The sequence below is a fragment of the Lissotriton helveticus genome, chromosome 7, assembly GCF_964261635.1.
Source record: "Lissotriton helveticus chromosome 7, aLisHel1.1, whole genome shotgun sequence".
Classification (NCBI taxonomy): domain Eukaryota; kingdom Metazoa; phylum Chordata; class Amphibia; order Caudata; family Salamandridae; genus Lissotriton; species Lissotriton helveticus.
The window spans coordinates 933,386,766-933,408,382 of record NC_136068.1 but is presented as its reverse complement, the minus strand read 5'-3'; the positions used below and the strand labels follow the sequence as shown (position 1 = coordinate 933,408,382).

At 44.1% G+C, this 21,617-nt stretch overlaps 1 protein-coding gene across 1 annotated transcript in view; it reads left to right on the top strand.

Moving 5' to 3' along the window:
- DIAPH1 (diaphanous related formin 1) overlaps positions 1-21,617 on the top strand; it is a 1,046,618-nt gene that overhangs the window by 791,125 nt on the left and 233,876 nt on the right. Inside the window, exon 19 of the mRNA XM_078653498.1 lies at positions 16,573-16,671. Coding sequence (XP_078509624.1) covers positions 16,573-16,671 — 99 coding nt within the window. The remainder of the gene's footprint in view (positions 1-16,572; positions 16,672-21,617) is intronic.

The window sequence follows — 21,617 nt, the reverse complement described above, 5'->3', positions numbered from 1 at the left end:
ACTCCCCTAGATAGTGGCACTATACCTAACGCTAGGGAGGAATTATCCATCCAGGATAGTATTATTCTAGACCCACTGGCAGGGGATATTGATATTTTGGCACCCTTGGAAAAACCCTCATTGTCCCCTTCCCTGGTTAAAATCCTGTCTTGGAACATAGCGGGTTTAAAGAAAAATCTGTCTAATCCTGCATGGAACAAATTCCTGGAGGATTACCATATCTGCATGTTCCAGGAAACCTGGTGTGTCGAGCCAGAACATAAGCATGGTTATTCTACATTCTTTGTCCCTGCAACTCGGCAAGGGAAGGGGCGTCCATCAGGAGGCCTACTTATTTGGATTAGGATAGATTTGAACTGTGAGGTTAATGTTAAACATATCCCCACCAACGACATACTCCACATAACTGTTAAAAGGCAGTCTGCCAGAAATGTTTTGGAACTCTTCTGCATTTATGCCAGGGGGCTCCCAGGGGGCCAATCTTCACCAATATTAGAGCTGTTAGACAACAGGCTTTCAGCCCTCCCCCATAAATCCTCAGTATTGGTGGGAGGTGATTTTAATTGTACATTTGAGCCCCTCGATGAGGAGGATTCCCTGGGTTTTCATAATAAACCAGGGAACCAGCTCATTCCATCTTTATCACTGGGCCCAATTAAGAAGTGGTCTGCCCGAGCCATCCAGTTAAATGCCCTGGTGTCTGCCCATGACCTATGGGCCCTAAACGGCCGCACTACATCAGACCGTATGGGCGCAATGACTTTTAATCGAATAGGCTGCCCGTCACGGATTGATTACATCCTTTTAGATGTTTGGTCATGGGCTAAGCTTGTTGATATGGAGGTCATTCAGAGGATCGACAGTGACCACAACCCGCTCTGTATGGGCATGTTTTGGGGTGATAATACTTGTAAAGATGTCTCAAATGAGCTGATCACCAAAGAATTAGTTCCATCTAACTGTAATCGCAGGATTAAATGGAATGTGGTCAGGTGTAATGAAGGGACACTCGAGAACATTAGAGTTTTAGTTTTGGCTGCTTCAAGCGCCTTGGCATCAGTGCACCAAACTCCCCCCCAGCCTTGGGGGTCCACGCTAGCAGTTAAGTACAAAGACCTAATAGGGGAGATTAGTATGTTTTTTTCGAAAAAAAACAAGGGATGCCCATTGATCAAACACACCCAAATGAAGGGGAACCCATGGTATACTGCCTCCTGTAGGGAAAAAAGAAAAGCCATATGCCTGGCTATAAAAAACAAGGATGCACCTGCAGCCAGATCAGCAAGACAAGATTACCGCACTAGTATTGCGAAAGCCAAAAAAGATTGGGAAGAGGAACATTGGCAAGCATTAAAGGAAGCGGCCCATGGGAAAAACGCCACTGTATTCTGGAAACTGATAAATATTCTTGATAGACGTGGTGCTGAGCCCATTCCTAACCACATAACTGAGTGCCAATGGCATGCCCACTTTTCTAAATTATATGGTGTAGGCACCTCGGAAGTTGCGTTAGCACTCCCAACAATTGATACTGGCTGTCTGGCTCAACCAAATGGTGGCTTTACAGATGCATTGTTCACGCCTCGCGAGGTCCAGGAAGCCATCCACAAAATAACACCGGGTAAGGCACCTGGCCCGGATGGAATACCGGGTGATTTACTGCTGCATAATCCAATGGTTTGGCGTGAACTTATTGTAAATATTATGAATCTTATTCAGCTGGGTCACCTAGTACCTGACTCATGAAAAGGTGGCGAAGTTGTCACCATTTTTAAAAAGGGCGAGAGAGAGGACCCTGCCAACTACAGACCAATTAGTTTAATTGATGTTATTCAAAAAGTAGTTGGCAGGGTAATTGTAAACAGGATTGAGGGCTGGCTTATGGAAGAAAACATCCTGTCCCATTTTCAGGCAGGATTTAGAAGTAATGTAGGAGCAATCGACCAAGTTTTTAGATTCTGTGCAGTTTTTTGGAAAACAGTGTCAATAGCCAGAGGGAGTCTTTACCTGGCTTTTATAGACTTAAAAACTGCACTTGATGTAATACCCCGTGTCAAATTATGGAATGTCCTATTGGATATGGGCTTCCCATCCTATTTGTTAAATCTTATTATCAAACTTCATGAGGGTACCTATGCTAGGATACGTTGGGGGACGCAGGGGCAACTCACTAAGAGTATCCCTGTTAACAGAGGGGTGCGGCAAGGGTGCGTGATGGCTCCTACTTTGTTCTCCCTCTTTATAAATGGGGTGGTGAAACATCTGCAAGAGTTACCAGCAGATGCCCCCATTATAGCTGGGGAGAAAACACCATCGCTCCTCTTTGCTGATGACACCCTTCTGTTATCAAAAACTCCCACAGGTCTCCAAACTCTCCTTGACCAGTTTAGTGTTTTTTGTCAGGAACGGGGACTCACAATAAACACAACTAAAACTAAATTAATGGTTATGACCGCCAAGAGGAAATACAGGAATATTCACCTGACTTTGAATGGATCTCCCCTCGAGGTGGTCAAAGAGTTTGATTACCTCGGTGTTAGGATTAATAATAGTATGAAGTGGGAACCCCATATAAACAAAATGATTTTAAACCTCAAAAGAGTTTCCGGCACTATTTTAAAAAACCAGTGTCTCTCTGTGAGCAGGCCAGTTGCTCCTGCTTTGTCAGTTTATGAGGGTAAAGCAATAGCCTCAGCTGTTTATGGCTCAGAATTATGGGGCATTGAGAACACCAACGATCATGTCCTAACTGAGAATAAGTTTATGAGGGACCTGGTTTCACTACCAACCTCCACCCCACTCAAACCCTTATTTGCAGATCTGGGTAGGAGGTCCATTCGGGACATTCTCCAGCTTCGTCCCCTCCTATATTGGGTTCGTTTGAGGAGGACCCCCGAATTAGCTAATTATGCTTTAGTGTTAGATGAAATGCTAAAACTAAACACTTCAGGCAAAATCAGGTGGCTAAATGTCTTAAAACAACTTGTAGCTAGTGTGGGTTTAAGTGACGCATGGGCTTCTCAATCTCCCCCACCAAAACAACTGGTGAAAAAACTATACTGGGACTGGATTGAGGCCAATGCCTTACAGAACCCAAATTGGGGACACTTAACTGAGATCTTTTTGACCCACAAGTGTAATATAAAGCTAGAATTGTTCCTGGATTTTATTCAGATTCCTCGGGACAGGTCACTTTATCTGAAATTTAGATATGGAACATTGCCCCTTAAAATTTTCACATCTAGATGGAATAGAAGGAAGGAAGAGGATATAAAGTGCCCAGGTTGTACAAATCCTGAAGAATCATTAGGCCACTTCTTTTTTGCCTGCAAAGCGTACATCCTACCTAGGAACAAATGGTTAAAACCTGTATTAAAGAACCTTGGAGTTAGGGACTATAAATCAGCTTTGCGTATCCTTACCTCCAACACTTCCTCCATGGTTACTATTTGTGGGGTTGCAAAGTTTTTATCATGTGCCTGGATCATTAGGACAACATTGTTGGAAAATGTCTTTTCAGTCAATATCCCCACATGACTTTTATATGTATTCCTGTAAATGATGAATTGGTTTTATATTTATGTGTGTATTATATGTTTGTACTTTTTATGATACATGTGTCGAATAAAAGTATAATGACTGACTGTATGTTCCGATGTGTCCTGGAGAAAGCTGACTTGCTGGGCAGAGCTCCTCCTTAGTCCGTGATCTTACGGTGCCACGCCTGGCTGAGTACAAATGCCATTGCACAACTGTCCTCTTAGGCTCCTTACCACAAAGATTACCTTCCTGGTGGCAATAACATCTGCCCGGATGGCCAGTGAGCTTCAGATTTTGTCATCCAATCCTCCATACCTGAACATCTATCCAGAGAAGTTGGGTCTACTCACTAGAGCCTTGTTTCTGCCAAAAGTCATCACTCCCTTTTTTCTGCTGGCCAGTCCAGCGCCCTGCCTACTTTTTACTCGCTGCCACATCCCTCCAAGGATGAGGAGCAACTTTACCACCTGGAGCCAAAATGAGCATTGTTTTTTCCCTTGACCGCATGAGAGAGTTTGGGGTGGACAATCAACTCTTCCTTGGGTATGTCCGGAGCTAAGAAGGGAAAGGGTGGGCAGAAACAGGTCATCTCCCTATGGGTCATGCTCTGCATTAAGATCTGCTACGCATTGGTCAAAAAGCAACCCCCTGAGGATTTTCAGGCTCATTCCTCTAGAGCTAATGCTGTGACACTGCATTGGCACGCGAGGTTCTGGTCCTAGATATCTGCCAGGCAGCAACATGGGCTTCTCTACACACATGCACAAAGCATTACTGCCTCTCAGATCTTCCTCTTTCGGCTACTAGTGCTGGGGCGTCCCGTTACCGGGACAGCCTTGCGCTCTACAAATCTCATAACATAGCATAACATAAGTCAGGTCTGTTGGGACGGGCACTTTGCCTGTTTGGTCCTGCAGGACTTTCATGTATGAAACAGTTTTGCAGATCCACTCTGGGGAGGTATTGCTTGGGTATCTATTCTAAGGTAAGGGATCTGTGGCTAGAGGTCTCTATCAGATGAACAAGTCACTTACCTTCAGTAACCCCATATCTGGTAGAGACTAGCAGCAGATTCCTTACCGACCTGCCCTTCCTTTCCTCTCTACAAACAGATTTGTAGGGATAGGGCTATTCCCCTTTCAGGGCCTAGTTTTTCCACTCCAATGGTCCGTGTTCTTCGTGGATTCATGCTCCTGCCTTGGAAAGTCGTGAAAAGACAGCGCTCTGGGTTGACGCCTATCCAGGTACTGTGCACGTCATGGCGCGGACCGCGCCACACAGAGCCAAATGACACCACCTACCTTTGCGCAGAGGTACAGGTCACCAACAATATCCAGATCCTGTCTTACACCTGGACAAAATTCTAAGGTAAGGAATCTGCGGCTAGATAGATTCTCTGCCAGATGGGAGTATTTAGGCAGGGTCGATTGGGCCCCTAAGCAGGATTTCTGTTTTCACACCATTCAGCCAGCACCATTCTTGCTGTTCCCAGTGATGTACCTGTGATGAGCTTGTTTGTACTGTACAGTTTTAAAAAGAAAACATTGTTTGCTATTTTCTATAACACAAAGGCCAAGGGCCTTAGAACGCTTTGCAGTAAAAAAAGAAAGCACTTAAACAATCAACAGTAAAAGACAGTGGTACATAGGGAACAATCCATATGCAAAACATTTTTGTAAATGTACAATAGAACAGCAGTTAAGAGAGTAAACAAGGTATGAATGCAAATTAGAGGAAGGATATGTGACCTGTGGAAGTCAATTGTAAAATAAGTGCAAAATAAGTTACAAATAGATTATACTGCAAAACATTGATAAACGAAATAGTAACTCCTTTGTTGGAGAGAGCACAGGTGTCATGTTAAAGTAGTGCTAGATCTAGATAAGGTGGCAAGCTAAGGAGTAGAGAAACACGAGGAGAGTGAGGCAAGATTATTGTAGCAAAATAGAAGGGAAAGAAGAATGTAAACAATGTGAATAAAGTTTGCAAGGACAAGAAGGATAAGTGCAGGAGTCCAGCAGCAAAGAAGGAATGATATAGAATAGAAATAGCACAGAATGTGTACAACTAACCAACAATTTGGAGGAAGGCAGTAGTTATGTGGTGGTTAGTAGTATGCAGTGAAAATGCCTTTCAAAAACAATGCTTAAGAACCTATTTGAAAATAACATGAGAAGTGGTGGGGTAGGGAACAAGGGAGATGAATGAATCCCAAATTCTACTTGTACAGCCTTAATAAAATTGGGCATTAGTTTCCTGTTTTGAATGCTTAGGGTACAAGAGGAAGGATTCCATCCTGTGTACTGTTCCTTAACCTTCATAATGTTAATTTTGTTAATCCACTAGGAAGAAGTAGCTGTGTTTAAGACTGAGTATTAGATACTGTCTACTACATTGATCTCCTTTCTATAAGAAGCTGTTGGAGCGATTTTAAGATGAGGGGTTAGGGTCAAATCTTTTGCATCTGGTTACAAAGTGTTCCGCTGACACCTGAACTGCCTTCAGTAATGCAAGGTGAATTTTAGGTAGTTCAATTGAGAATGAGTTGCCATCAACTGATCTTTAGAGGGCAAGAAATTGTACTATGGCGTTGAGGTCCTCCTGTGTGGTGCCTCTTTGGTTCGCTCAACAGTTCTCATTTGGAAATATGCACTCTTATTCGTAGTGATGATGTGTGTTTTGAGCGCAAACATTTTATCTAGAGGAATGCCTGAGGATTCTAGGCTACCAATCTCTATATTACAATTGCTGGAGTCATTTAAAGATTGCACTGAGGTTTTCGAGTGCATTTTAGAAATCATAAGGAAAATAAGGTTCAAAACAAGTTTATTTAGACAATTGTCCATACAATAGATGAAGCATTGTTTTTTAAAGGCTGTATGATTTAAATTATTCAATAGCTTCAATTGTAAGCAAGGCATAATATGCCATTAAGTGTAGACATCTTCTGATGAAGCTTTGTTCATCATTGTGTTGGTGACACGAGCTTTGATTTTTTTTTTTTTTAAATGACTCCTAAGTGGTTTGATGTGGGTTAAATCCAAAATGGAACCTTGTGGTTATTCTTGCAGCTCAGTAAGTGGGCTAGAAAAGGAATTCTCGATTTGGCTAAACTGAAATCAAATAATTGGGTATGATCGAAACTGGTTTTGGTCAATGTGTATATGCTGTTTGAGAATATTAGTAAGAGTACAGTCATTAAGCACCCAGTACACCAAACACAAGTAGTCAAGACTCACCAGTGTCAAGGATGCCTAGAATATTATAAACAACCTGTTCCATGGCAGTCTAAATACTGCAGCCTGGTCTAAAGCTCCGTTGTAATTCACAGCTGAGATGATTATCCCATTATTTGTGGCTGCACAAATTGTATTCAGACTGGTAAAAAAGAAATTTAGAGTCAGTCTAAAGTTATTAATTTCTTTAGCATCAACCTAGGGTTTCTTCAGCAAATGAGTCTTGGCCAATTTTAAGACTATATGGAATGAGATGGTTAATAAGTCCTCACGGACGAAACTAAAAACTAGGCCTTTAACAGTGTCTGTAGGAATCCCTTCTGAGATCATTAGAGCGTTTCTTCTTAGCTCTGATTTTCCTCAACTCACTTTGACTAAAGGTATTTAAATTGCTCATTAGTATACATACATCTGTTGATGGCAGTAGTATTTTAAAAATAGCATATTTTTTAACTTCGATCTGCGAATCGTTGATTGTTAAAGAAGGTGGAGTATTATTGACTTTTAAAGTTTAACGGTTAATGTATTAGCTTGCAGGCTTGACAGCTTTGCAACAAAATCATATTATAAACTCTTCCAGTTGCCCTAAAAGTATTGCAATCAACGAATGTGACCAAATGGCTGCACCAACTATTGCTCCATCACTCTGATTTTCTTTCATCTTGTAGCTCTCTTGGGAAGCATGGAGCCAAAGCTTTGGATATCGTTCTTTTCTTATTTAGAGGAGCTAACTCTTCAGAAAATTCATTAATTGAACTGAGCAGTTGTGGCATTGACATCAGTGGATTAGCTGGAGGCGATTTTTCAAGAAATTCAACGGACCATACTAGCAGGTTGTCTGCTTTTTTAGGTTGACTAAAAGGCGTGCTGTGCTCAAATACCATGAAGAGAGGTACCTGAAAATGATTGGACCAATTACCAGTGTTTAGGTTCCCTATGAAGGAATGATTTGTTGGAGCTGATATGTCAAGAGAATAGCCTTTAACATGTGTAGGGTTGCAGCTATTTGGAAGAGGCTCATTTTGTGATGGATACTTCCATCTGCAGACTCATCAACGTTTGAATCTTCCAGATGCTAAGCTGGATTTGAAAAGTCACTGGCAGTAGCTCTTGCCCTGGATTTGATGATACCAGGCCCTATGAAGGTGCAACCCTGTGCCCCAACATAGGTTCTTTTTTTTCTGTGCAATTTGAGGTCAACCTTAAGCTTTGCTTGTACAGATCTTGATGTTTACTGAATTAGTTTGAATATTTTTCTCATTCTTTTTTACGGAACCACATGTCTGTTTATAGCTTCTCAGGACTAAACACGATACCAAGTTCTGCAGTAAGTGCTCCCTGATGTACCCCAAGGCAACTTGGGAGCAGAAGACCACACTTTAAATGGTGGAGCACAAGAAACTGGGAAAACCAATCCCAGGTCGTCTTTGTCCGGTAAATCAAAGTACAAGTCTGAGAAGCATAAATGATGCTCTCCCATTTCCAGGTGCTTCTGCTATTGAGGGAGACACGCAGTTGGCGTTCATGAAACATCACATTGGCTTGCTCTTCCTCTTTGGAACTGCTGTGCTCAGAGTTCCTCGAGCCATCATGTCTTGGAACAGCTACAAAGCACAAATTAATTACTTGACTACCTTGTGCTCTCCATCAAAGAGCCCACACCTTACCCAGAGGCCATTACTTGTTAGAGTTGTGTTGAACAGAGTCACCCTGACATTCCCCTTTCTGTCCCTCAGAGCACTCCTGGATGTTCAACCTTTAATAGTGATGCTTCAGATGAATTAAGATGTTCCAACCTAATCTGTTGTGAGATTGCAATGCCTGCTAGCCTCTTTCATTTTGTTGGTGGCCCGTGCCTGGTGGTGTAATATGGCCTTTCAGTGGAACTTATGCCTGCAATGGACTCAGCATTTGGATTGCCTGGAGGTTTCTTACAACATGCAATGGTGGGTAGCATGCACTGCTTTCCCCCTCTGGAGGTCACAATGGTGACCGATACACAATCTCTTAGCCACGTGGGCAATGTAGAGTGGGATGGTTGGTCCAAGTGCTTATGTGTAACGCAACTGGTGTGTGGGTGGTGTAGGATCATGCTGGTTATGTCTGGAGGTATTGAGGGTGTGGCGTTGGCTAAAGCTCAGCGGAATTTCACTTACGGCAATGCACATAGTTGGCTCCTTAACCATCAGAACAGATGGGGTTATCTTGCTGATGGTGAGTGGCACATACACGTGAACATGGCTCAAGAAATATTCACCTAATTGTGTGCACCTCTGAGCTTTATCTCCTCCTTAAAAAATATTCAATGTGTGATCGTTTGCACTCTAAAGTTTCTGTCTCATGGGTATCTGAGTGACATGTACATATTGTCACCTCTGATCCTGCGTGTTCTGGGGAAAGTTGGGTGTTACCAAGTGCAAAAAATTCTGGTAGCTTCCGAGGGTCTTGTAGTATAATCATGTGCATTTGCCCTCCACTTTTGCTTTCCCTTTGGTAAGGCCTTCTGTCCCAGCAGCCAGGCACTGCAGCCCAAACAAACCTCCACAATCTACACCCATTTGCCCTCCACTTTTGCTTTCCCTTTGGTAAGGCCTTCTGTCCCAGCAGCCAGGCACTGCAGCCCAAACAAACCTCCACAATCTACACCTTCACGCATGTGGAGCGAGCTGAATCAGTTGAGGGGCTTTGACTTTTTGTCAAAAGTGACTGATGTCATAATGGCTGCTTGCGTCTTTGCAACAAGTTCATAAGGCACTGGTGCTTGATATGTCACTTGGTGTAAGGAAAAGCAATGAAGATTATTTGAATTTCTTCAATTTTGTTTTATCTTTGGCCAGGTAAGGCTTTGCTGTGGGCATGCTATCTATGGAGGAGAAAGTTTACCCTGTTGGATCCACGACATGCTCTTAATTTCAATATTGAATTGCTTGGCCAAAAAGAGCTCTCATAGGCCATAGCAGCCAATTTCATTAGATTGAAGAATGGACTTCAGCTTCAGCTCATTGTGTTCCTTATTTGGATATAGGCAGAGCCCTATGAGGGCTTTTATCCATGCATTGATTAAGCACCACTGTATAGATTCTCCGGTCCCTGGGATGGCCTTTTTTCTGTTTTGTTCTGCAGGACTTCTGGTGCAAACCTATTCCTCAAACCGACCTCGGTGAGGGGCTGTTGCTCTGATACTAATTCAGACGATGAGGAATCTGCCAGTAGAAGTATCCATCAGAAAAAAACGTTGCTTACCATAGGTAACCCTTCCTGTAGGATACTCTTCTCTGACTGCAAACTCCTCACAGTCTTCCGCCCTTTCTGCGGAGTGGACATTTGGGAATTAATACATTTCTTACTTAGATTCTCATGGACTTACACACACCTCTAAGGCCGGCATAAGTGGTATTCTGCTTTAACTTTTCATCGTCTCCCTTCCTAGTTCGATATGCACCAGTTCTGTCTTATTCTCTGTTGACCCCCTTTTGTATGTAACTGTTCTTATTTGATGCTGGTACTGCATTTATTACCTTTCCTCCAATTGTAAGGCGCTCTGATATCCTTCGGGATCATGTTCACGCTATATAAAACTTTATAAATAAATTAATTCACAGTCTGCATCTCCGGATATAGAAAAAATAGGATAAACTCAGACCAGCGTGCAGGAGTAGCCTATATATTGGCGCATGTCACCGTGTTCAAGGCAGTGTGGAGCTGTGGCGGAAGCTGAGGGTGCCACCTGTTGGCATGCAGAATAGTTTGAAAGAGTTTTTTCCAGATCCAGTCTAGCGCCTGGGAGATTCAGAACTTGAGGTATCTGCGAGTATAGCCACCTTTTTTGGAAAAAGGCATTGTGCAAGGGAAGATACATTTACTCATCCTGTTTAAATTTGATGACTTGGCTCACGATGTGCAAGTTTGTCACTTGAGGTTTCTATATAGCCTTTGGAAGACTCATCGGTTTATTTGTATCTTTGAAGTTTTGCTCCTTTTGAGGTCGAGCCTGGGCAGCGCATGCACTGCTCTGCGAAGCATCCTGAATTAGAGTATAGACTTAAAGCCCCGCCCACTCTCCACCCATGTTTGTTATTGGCTTGTGTCAATGTCCTTCATAAAAGCTTGCTTCGGATTCGTTAATAGGCTTGTTAGTCCCTCCTTGGTACCACCTTGTCTTCATTTGTAACCTCCCAGCGGACTGGCCCTTTTACTTCTGATTTTACTCGGTGTGTCTTATTTAGTCTGTAAGCACTATTTTCTTTAATGAGTTCTACTGCAGGCACAACATGCTTTCCTGCAACATTCAGCCCGCCATGTGCGTTTTCACTTTCCAAGCAGCCCGGGACAAAGGCGGACGCTTATTTGAAATGAAAAAAAGTCTTGCATTTACAAGAGTTTGAGCTATTGTAAATGACAGTGCCTTTTATATATGTGTTAATTATCAAAACAGATAAATAAAAAGCATTGTCATTTACAATTCTGACGGACTTGGCCCTTTTTGCAGGGTCATCCCTGAACTTTTTGCCTTCCTCCTAGCCTTTTTTTCTGACCTGGTGTTGGTGGTTTTAGGACTCTGTTCACTTTAGCACTGCTGTCCAGTGTAAAGTGTGTGTGTGTGTGTGTGTGCTCTCTGTGGTAAACATGGTAAGATTGGTCTACTCCTGTTTGGCGTGTTTAATTAACCTGTCAGTCCCCAGTAATGTGGTATCTCATATACCTGGGGCCAGTAAGTAAATGCTACTGGTGGGCTTGCAGCGCTGATTGCGCCACCTACCAAAGTAGCCTTTCAAACCTGTCTCAGGCCTCTGCCATTGCAGGGCCTGTGCGCGCAGTGTTACTGCCGCTGTGACGTGACGCCTAAAGTGCGCCACGTCTGTTACCTCCCTTTTTTACTGCTTATCAGTCACCCCTAAGGTAGGCCCTAGATAGCCCGACAGACAGGGTGCCTTGTAGGTAGAAGGTAGGACATGTACCTTAAGTGTGTGACTAGTCCTGGTAGTGACAAACAGCCATTTTGGTTTCTCACTGTTGTGAGGCTGCCCTTTCATAGGAATGCATTGGGGATTCCCTGATAAGTGTGTCGGTGGTAATTGCAGATTTGAGAGGAGCAGCATGGTCAAGTTTGGTATGTTTGGAATAGGAATAGTAAATGCTGTACAAAAGGGGGCGGTGATGGACGGAGCATCTGAATCAATCAAACACTCACACCCAGTCAAAAGATCTGGGTTTGATCCATCACCGTTCTTTAGCCCACTCTGCCACCCCAGTTCAGACATGGCTATATGCAAATCAGTCTGACCCTGTGCCTCATGGGAACAGTCCAGCCCGAACTGCCAAGCCATGTCTTCCCTGGACCGGAAACAAGCTTCCGGGGACCGGTTTCTGGCATTCCAGCCGTCTTCAGCCCGGCTTGCTTGAATCCAGTGGCAAAGTGAGCAAGGGACTCACGTCTGAGCATGCCCTGCCACACTTATGGCGGCCAAAAGCGGTACAAAAGGGGGCGGTGATGGACGGAGCATCTGAATCAATCAAACTCTCACACCCAGTCAAAAGATCTGGGTTTAATCCATCACCGTTCTTTAGCCCACTCTGCCACCCCAGTTCAGACATGGCTATATGCAAATCAGTCTGACCCTGTGCCTCATGGGAACAGTCCAGCCCGAACTGCCAAGCCATGTCTTCCCTGGACCGGAAACAAGCTTCCGGGGACCGGTTTCTGGCATTCCAGCCGTCTTCAGCCTGGCTTGCTTGAATCCAGTGGCAAAGTGAGCAAGGCACTCACGTCTGAGCATGCCCTGCCATACTTATGGCGGCCAAAAGTGGTACAAAAGGGGGCGGTGATGGACGGAGCATCTGAATCAATCAAACACTCACACCCAGTCAAAAGATGTGGGTTTAATCCATCACCGTTCTTTAGCCCACTCTGCCACCCCAGTTCAGACATGGCTATATGCAAATCAGTCTGACGCTGTGCCTCATGGGAACAGTCCAGCCCGAATGCCAAGCCATGTCTTCCCTGGCCCGGAAACAAGCTTCCGGGGACCGGTTTCTGGCATTCCAGCCGTCTTCAGCCCGGCTTGCTTGAATCCAGTGGCAAAGTGAGCAAGGGACTCACGTCTGAGCATACCCTGCCACACTTATGGCGGCCAAAAGCTCACTTGCTCACTTGGCCACTGGATTCAAGATAGCCTGGCTGATGAGGATTATGAATCCGAAACTGGTCCCAGGATGCTTGTTTCCGGTCCAGGGAAGACATGGCTTGGCAGTTCGGGCTGGACTGTTCCCATGAGGCACAGGGTCAGACTGATTTGCATATAGCCATGTCTGAACTGGGGTGGCTGAGTGGGCTAAAGAATGGTGATGGATTAAACCCAGATCAGTTGACTGGGGGTGAGTGTTTGATTTTTTCAAGCGCTCCGTCCATCATTTCCTTTTGTATCGCTTTGTTCGCCCTTAGTGTGGCAGGGTATGCTCAGACGTGAGTCCCTTGCTCACTTGGCCACTGGATTCAAGATAGCCTGGCTGATGAGGATTATGAATCCGAAACCGGTCCCAAGATGCTTGTTTCCGGTCCAGGGAAGACATGGCTTGGCAGTTCGGGCTGGACTGTTCCCATGAGGCACAGGGTCAGACTGATTTGCATATAGCCATGTCTGAACTGGGGTGGCTGAGTGGGCTAAAGAATGGTGATGGATTAAACCCAGATCAGTTGACTGGGGGTGAGTGTTTGATTTGTTCAAGCGCTCCGTCCATCATCCCCTTTTGTATCGCTTTGTTCGCCCATAATAAATGCTGTGCCACAGTGTGCGCAGATTTATTATCACTGTTTTAGAAATGCCACTTTTACAAGTTGGCATTTCTGTGTGCTATGTGCCTGCCTGATGTGTATTGCATGTCTGGCTCTAGAGTGATTCGGCTGGTGAGGTGTGTGGCTCTAGGGGGGCAGGTTGAGTCAGCGCTTGGCAGAATAGGAGCTCTGCATTTGTAGTAGTGAAAGGAGTAGTCCCTTGACCCTGAATAGGTCTGTGCCTGCCTGGGTGAGTGCTGGCTCCGCCCCCCTGTGGTGTACCTGAGGACCCATCTGACAAAGGAGGGTTGAAGCCTGGTAAACAGAGTGCTTCAACACCCCCCAGTACCAGTTGAGGCTGGTTCCCCAAGCCCTGTGCCAGGGCAGAACAAAGAGGAATGCAATGTAAATAGTGTGGCTGTGACCCCATGTAAGGTGTGTTCCTTGTGCTTTCTGGTGCTTACTTGTGGCCAGTCAGCTGCCAGATGGCCAGGAGGAACCGCTGCTGGGCATGGACTCGCTGAGTGTTTGCTTGCTTTGGCGCCCTGGCGGGCTGGCATGCCTGCTGAGTTCTTTGCCCATCTTTGCCCATTTTTTAAAAGCGCCAGGACGAGTGGAGCATGTGTGCTCTGCAATGCTGAGCTGCCAGAGTGTCTTGAGGAAATCCCGGCGTGTGGATTCCCCTGCACGGCTTTATAATAAGGTGGGAGCCTACCCCGCATTTTTGTGCATCTTCAAGTGGAGTCCTCACTCCATGGCGAGGGATATTCTGGACGGGGCCAGAGAGAGCCCCTACTTTTTGCCCACTTTTTATGTGTTAAACTAGGCCGCTGCACCACAAGCGTCGATCCGGAACGCAGGCAGACTGCCTGGTTGTAGGCGGCGCCCGGGAAAGGAAGAAGACGGCAGGAAGTCAGGCAGGAGTGAAGCCTGACTGTGGGCGGCCCCGGCCGAAAAATGCACGGGCGGTGAGGAAGGCAGGCAACATGGTGCCTGCTGCGAGGCGGGGCTCCAGTATCGGTGAGGGGAGCCCGCGTGCCACACGAAGAGGAGACAGAGCCTGGTGACGGCACCACCGCTGTACACAGCCGAGGAGAGGTGGCGGGAGGAGGGGCTTAACCGGAGTCTCACGGGCCCCTATGGTGACCGCCTCCCTTCAACAACCGAGGTCTGCATCGAAGGGGAAGCCCCCGTGAGTGGGGCTCCAACTGGGCAGTGTTGGTGCCAAGGTTCATTTCTCCAGCTGCACCGGGAGAATACTCGTAGCTGCAACGAGAGGGCACTTTTGTTGTGATATTGAGGAAGGGAAGAGATGCACCCTCCCCCCCCCGCCCATGCATTGCTCACATGGTTGTAGCTTTAGAGGCAGTGTTGGTGCTGATTACTATCACAGCAGCACCGCTAGAGCGTGGGCAGCTGCCACGTGAATGGGCATTGTTTCTGGTCTCTGGAGAGACCCGTGTGGATCACACCCTCCTCCTGATTTCTGGTATTGGCCAGTTAGGCCTGCACACCGCTGCTGTGGCAGCTAAGAGCCCTGACTTTTGGGACACAGGGCATTTGGGCCCCAAGGAAGGCCAGTTGGCCTGGGGTCCTTTTGAGTACCTGTGGTACTGGTGGGGCGCAAGGCCCTAAAGAAAAGCGTAATAGGTTTATGCTGAAGGTGATGTATGCACCTGGGGAGTGTTAGTACGGTGCACTCCTAAATGTGATTTATGCCAATGTGATGCATAATGCGTTTCTGTTGCTTGTGATAATGCGGAGTTCATTATTTACCAGTAGTCACTGGTTGTGTTATTACTTGTGCTTTCTAATGGTTCTGACTGTGGCCCGATTGGCCCGGTCATATATATAATCCCCTGTAAAATATTACCTGGTGCCAGTTGGCACAGTGCATATGTGTGATTATGATTCTATTGTGTTTTGAATAATATAAAGGCAATTTTTGATTTAGCCTTGTGTGGAGTTTCTTCAGGGGGGGGGGGTGGTGGTGGGTGGTGGTGTGTGTTGGTGTTGCTGGTGTTGGTTGGTTGCGCAAACGCTTTACACATTGCCTCTGGGATAAGCCTGACTGCTCGTGCCATGCTACCAAGGGTGTGAGCAGGGGTTATCTTTAGCATGTAACTCCCTTGCCCTGACTAGAGTGGTGGTTTCTGCCTGGCTTAGGCGCTTGCCCTAGCCAAACAGAAATCCCATTTCTAACAAATGCCAATACCTTAAACTCTAGCAAATGTGAGACCTTTGCATTGCAAATGCTTGGTCAGTGTGTTACCTTTGAATGAAGTGGCTTGTGACGTTAAACAAGGTGGTGTCATAAAAGACTTGAAAACATTGAACTTAATTAACGCCCTGTGACCCTCAGTTCGGGCTGCAGTTTGAAAGGGTGTGGGATGGCATTTATGTGAAACAAGCATTGGCAAAGTCAGTAGGTCTTGATGTCAGCCATTGTCAGTGCTTGTTTTATTTTGTAATTTTTTTGCACAACTTTAGTGTTGGGGAAGCTGTCGGGCCCACCTCAAAATTAGTCAAAAACAAAATATCTTTTGGCTTCAAAACACGCACATTGCCATAGTAGCGTGTGAAAAGCCAGAACGCAGTCAGTCACCGTAAAGTTAGCCAACAACAGAAGTAGGCTGAAAAATGGAAGAAAAACATGAATGACACAGAAAGAGACCAATGAATGAAGAGGGTACAGTGAAAGCCCTTATGAGTAACTGTATGCATATATTTTTTAGTGAAATCAAAAGGTCTTTTTTAACGGCAGACCTAAAAAGAGGGTGATTCATGCAGTGGTTTGCACAAGATGGGGAAACCATGTTGCACTGGTGGTGATATGCGAGTATCCCTTCTTTCTGAGCGTTGTCCTAGAGTTGATTTCGTTATGCTTTCTTGTAAGCAGTTTGCAGGAAGATGTGTCTTAATGATTGCCTGAAATGAATTTCAGATTGAACTTGCATTATGTCAAGTTTTCAGAAAACTGGGACCCATTGTTGATTTTGATTGTTTACCCCATTTAATGTGCAGCAAAGAAAGATCAAGGAGACGGTGATGAAAATAAGCCTGCTCAGAAGAAAAAGGCCAAAGAGCTTAAAGTGCTCGACCAGAAGACTGCCCAGAATCTATGTAAGTATATGCTGCATAAAGAAATGCATTGTACTCCGCAGTTCAGCTTAAATGTTGGTACTAATATGTAGTAAGGTAGTATCCAGCTAATGCTCAACATTTGCACACAACCTTTCACATGTAGGCATGTTGGCCAATAGTAGAAAAAACAAAAAAAGACCGGACTTAGATGTTAAAAAGGAGCTGCCACGTACTCCATATGACCATATTTGTTCCTTGGGCTAGCGATACAAAAGAATGATACATGCAAACCTTTTCAAGGGCAGACAACAACAGATCGTCAAAAATGCGTTTTTGATATATTGTAGCGCTGTAGCTCGCAGATATTCCAAAAGGTCAGGTTTTAGAACCAAAGCCGTTTGCAGACTTGTTCAAGATCCAAACATGTTTACCGAGCTAATCCATGCGTTTCCGTCCTCATTGCTCACAAAGGAGAAATATACGTCTAAACAGATTTTTTTTTGAAAGTTTACACAAATTGACACATTGCAAACAAGACTTCTGGGTCTAAACAATTATACACATATTATTCTCTGAAAGTGTCCAGTGTCACAGCTATACTTCCATTTTCTCAAAATGTCTAAATCTCACCTGTTCATGTAGAGTCAAAAGAGGTCTGCTGGGAGCAATTCTCAAGTCGATTTTTAACTGCGCATTTTTCTATGCAGCCCATAGAATTAGACAAGTTGTGCAATACGTTTTCGCCCTAGCTCTCTATATACTCAATTTGTACATAAGTAACAACAGCACTACCGTTCAACAAACCACTTGTATCTCTTCTGTAAAAAAAAAAAAAGACGAACTAAGTGCTTGCCCTAAGTCAGAACCCGTAGCCATTGGCACACGTTTGGCGAGCATCTAAAAGGGGATGAGATTTTATTACCCACTAGTAAGAATTGCTTAGGTGGTACTCTTATGTCAAGAAAATTATCCATCCGTAGAAGCCATTGTGTTTTTTCAACCACTGGTAAGGCGCGTCATACAGAAATATTTTTATGAAACCAAACCTATTAATGTTTTTTGTGTTTAATTTCCTTTGCGGAGTTTTTGTTGTGGTAGATTACCAAGCTGTCAGGGTTGGACATTACGGAGCTCGTGATATCACTTACTTTCAATGGTGTCAACTGGTGACTCACAACGCTCTTTGGTATAATTAACAACGCACCCCCTTGCGCCTGCACCACAGGTGTTGAATTCTGAATACTTCTGGAGCCATATCCAAAAGCTCCTGCTGCCCTTAAATAAGTTTAGTAAAAAAAAAAACGATTTTAGCAATATTCATTGCGATAGGTGTTCAAGACTTATGCCTAAAACAGACTATGAATACTGCATGTCCATTTTGGTGGAGAGGCCTATCTATGCCGAGAGAGAAGCCGAGGATAAACTGACCCAGAACATTCGCAACCCCACAGCAACCTTGTACAAGTCAAAATTTGGGTGAAAAAGTGTACCAATCCTTATCGGGTATAAAAATGAAAAATATGAAAGGTAACAATCAGAACTTTTTTATACCCGATTAGGATTGGTACATGTTTTAACCCAATTTTTTTTATGTATTTGGATCAGCTAGGATCACTGGAGCAATCATATTTATTGAACCAGAAACTAATTCATAGAAGCCACTGCAGGAAACTTGTGGCACACTCCGTAATAGCAAATAATAATAATTACAGAGAAGCAGAAGTTCTACAAAACTAAGTTAACCTCGCATAACCCATGTCATTTCAAGTCAAAAATGTATCCCACAGAACAGGAAAATCCTGACATCTGGTGAAATGTCTTTGGATTATTTATCACAAAAAATACTCCAATTGACCAACCAGTGGTCAGAATTGCAACTATGTTTACTGTGCCCAAGTGCAAGGGCAGAAGATTGGACAAAAATAAGGAGCGCCTCTCTAGTGGAAGGTTTGTGCTATGCACAACCGTATGTATGGGAAAGAGCACCTTTTGTTTTAATTACCCTCACACATGACCTGGTGATGTCATGCTTCATCATCAGGTCACCCCGACCCCTATAAGTCGGGGTGGGCTCAACCACAGTGTTGGAGCTCTTCAGACAGATAAAGGCCAGGGGGGTTAAAGATTAAAATACCTCAGTGAGACCCCTGTTTTCCCTTCATTCTTGGGTCTGGCTGGGTCAATAAAAATCTAAAAACAGGTCTTATTGGAATTTATGGTCCTAAGACCCTAGTGCCGACATGTTTCAGTCCTGTGAGGCCATAAAGGTCCTGGACTTTCTTCAGGGCAGAAGGAGAACCCCCTATGTGAGGAGAATTACAGGATGGGAAGTCCCTATCCACTCCGTGATGCGAGGGCAGAGTAGCCACTCCTCGCGGTGTGTGAAGTGCTAGTGTGTCTGTATACTGCCAGGCTCCCTCTGTAGGATTGAATCAGGGACAGACACAAAGGGAAAGTACCTCCATCCGGCAGAACGATTGTATCCGGAATTGGGTCAATCCTTGAACCACTGTCTAAATATACCGATTGGTTCTTTCGCCACTAGTTAAACGCATAACATCATTTGTACAAGACACTAAACACCTACTCACCTTCTTAACTGACAGGGAGTACGATCCAAATGTGAACATCTTGGTATGCCTGGATGTCGAGGCTTTGTATACTAGTATACCCCAGTCTGGGAGCATCGCAGTCATAGAGGAATTACTCAAAAAAGAAGACTGGCAGTGGACTGCCCCTGTCGAATGGGTTATTACCTTGATACGACTAGCGCTCACTGAGAACTTTTTCAAGTTTGAGAACCAACTATACCTCCAGGTCCATGGCGCGTCTATGGGCAGTACATTTGCTCCTAGCATTGCATGCCTGTACATGAGTCACTTTGAGGACCTATACATATGGACAACTAACCCATATACCAGGAATATCTGTAAATGGGTATGAAGCACTGATTAAATGTTTTTTTAATGAATCCTTTCACTTTGTGTCTGTCCCTGATTCAACCCTACAGATGGAGCCTGGCAGTATACAGACACACTAACACTTCACACACCGCAAGAATGGCTACTCTGCCCTCACATCAGGGAGAGGATAGGGACTTCCCATCCTGTAATTCTCCTCACATAGCGGGTTCTCCTTCTGCCCTGAAGAAAGTCCAGGACCTTTATGGTCTCACAGGACTGAAACATGTCGGCACTATGGTCTTAGGACCATAAAATTCCAATAAGACCCATTTTTAGATTTTTATTGACCCAGCCAGACCCAAGAATAAAGGGAAAACAGGGGTCTGACTGAGGTATTTTAATCTTTAACACCCTGGTATTTATCTATCTGAAGAGCTCCGAACACTGTGGTTGAGCCCACCCCGACTTATAGGGGTCGGGGTAACCCGATGATGAAGCATGACACCACCGGGGTGTGTGAGGGTAATTAAAACAAAAGGTACTCTTTCCCATACATACAGTTGTGATTAGCTCACACGTTCCACTAGAGAGGCCCCCCTAATTTTTGTCTCCTCTTCTGCTCCTGCACTTGGGCACAAGAAACATAGTAGCAATTCTGACCACTGGTTGGTCAATTGGAGTATTTTTTGTGATAAGTAGTTTGAAGGGAGGATATACTCCGGTTGAGATTCCTCTTTAACCCACCAGACGCTGGGAGTTTTTTCCTGTTATCCTAATGTGTTAATAGAAATGTCATTGGAACCGGCAGTGTTTGCTTTTAACTTTTATATATTTGAAACAAGGATCTAAGCACATATCACTTACCCTTCAACAAGGACAACAACTGAATGCAAACTGTGTGCAATTTAAACAAAGAATATACAGTAAACCGCTTCAATAACTAATATCTATTTTTACAACCCATATCATACATGAGTACAGCTAACACCTTAAGAAAAAAAAACTTTTTTAAATTAATACAAATATCAACACTTTGCTGGGCCTTGTTTTGAAACATTTTTAATCCGATATGTAAGTGCATACAGATTGCTGTCAGTTAAGACTTTTTTATGAAAGAAAAGTGCATGTGGTATTGGTCAACCATTCAGAATGAATGTGAGACGACGGTAGACAAGTAAAGAATCAACCCATCTGTGCTCGATAAAACATTTCAATGCACCTGTCTGTAAAAGGTCTATTCTTTTCCATAAAATGACATTCGTACATCGATGTATTAACCACCAACGGTGTGTGCTAAATGCAGGGCCACTGGAATTCTGCAGCAGGAAAGAGCCAAAATTATGTGCCAGTGTTGTTTAAATGTGGCAAGGAAATGCAAATTATACGGCACGTTTTGTAATTGCATTTCACCACTTTTAGACATGGTAATTCTCTCTGGTTATTGGTTGCACATCATTAGTACCAGTTTAATATCCAAATATGGCAATAAGCAACAGAAAGGTGACCAATACTGCTTTGCAAAGGGCCTTCCACTGCAGGGCAACATGCGTCATTGCATTTTTAGTAACTTTTGGACCATTTCAGCTAGAAACAATTTTTTTGTTAAAATCTGCACATTATGTTGCATATGATGGATTATGTGGCAAATGTGTGCGAAAATTGCATTGGCCGCACAATGCCATAATTTCAGTGGCCCTGCCTAAATGTAATAAGGTACTCCATTTACATTTCACTGTAGACCAAAACTTCATGACTTGCAAAAAAAACAGTTTATAATTGTACTTCCCAATGGCCCCCTCTTCACTATATAAAGGGGAAGCAACTCCGGACTTTTGTCTACATCCTTATGTCCGATAGAAAATGCGGTGAAGGAACCTCTTTAAGTAATAGCTGGACAGGTAAAGAGAAAATGGACTGAATTTGCTCGGAATATCGAAAATGTTTATTAACAATAAAACACATTAACACATTTTTACTACAGTGCAATACAGTGCAAGGTACATTTCCAGTTTAGTTCGACAGCTGAGGTAAATTGACATGAGAAACAAACTGTTGACTGCTCTTAAATTACATGCACAGTTA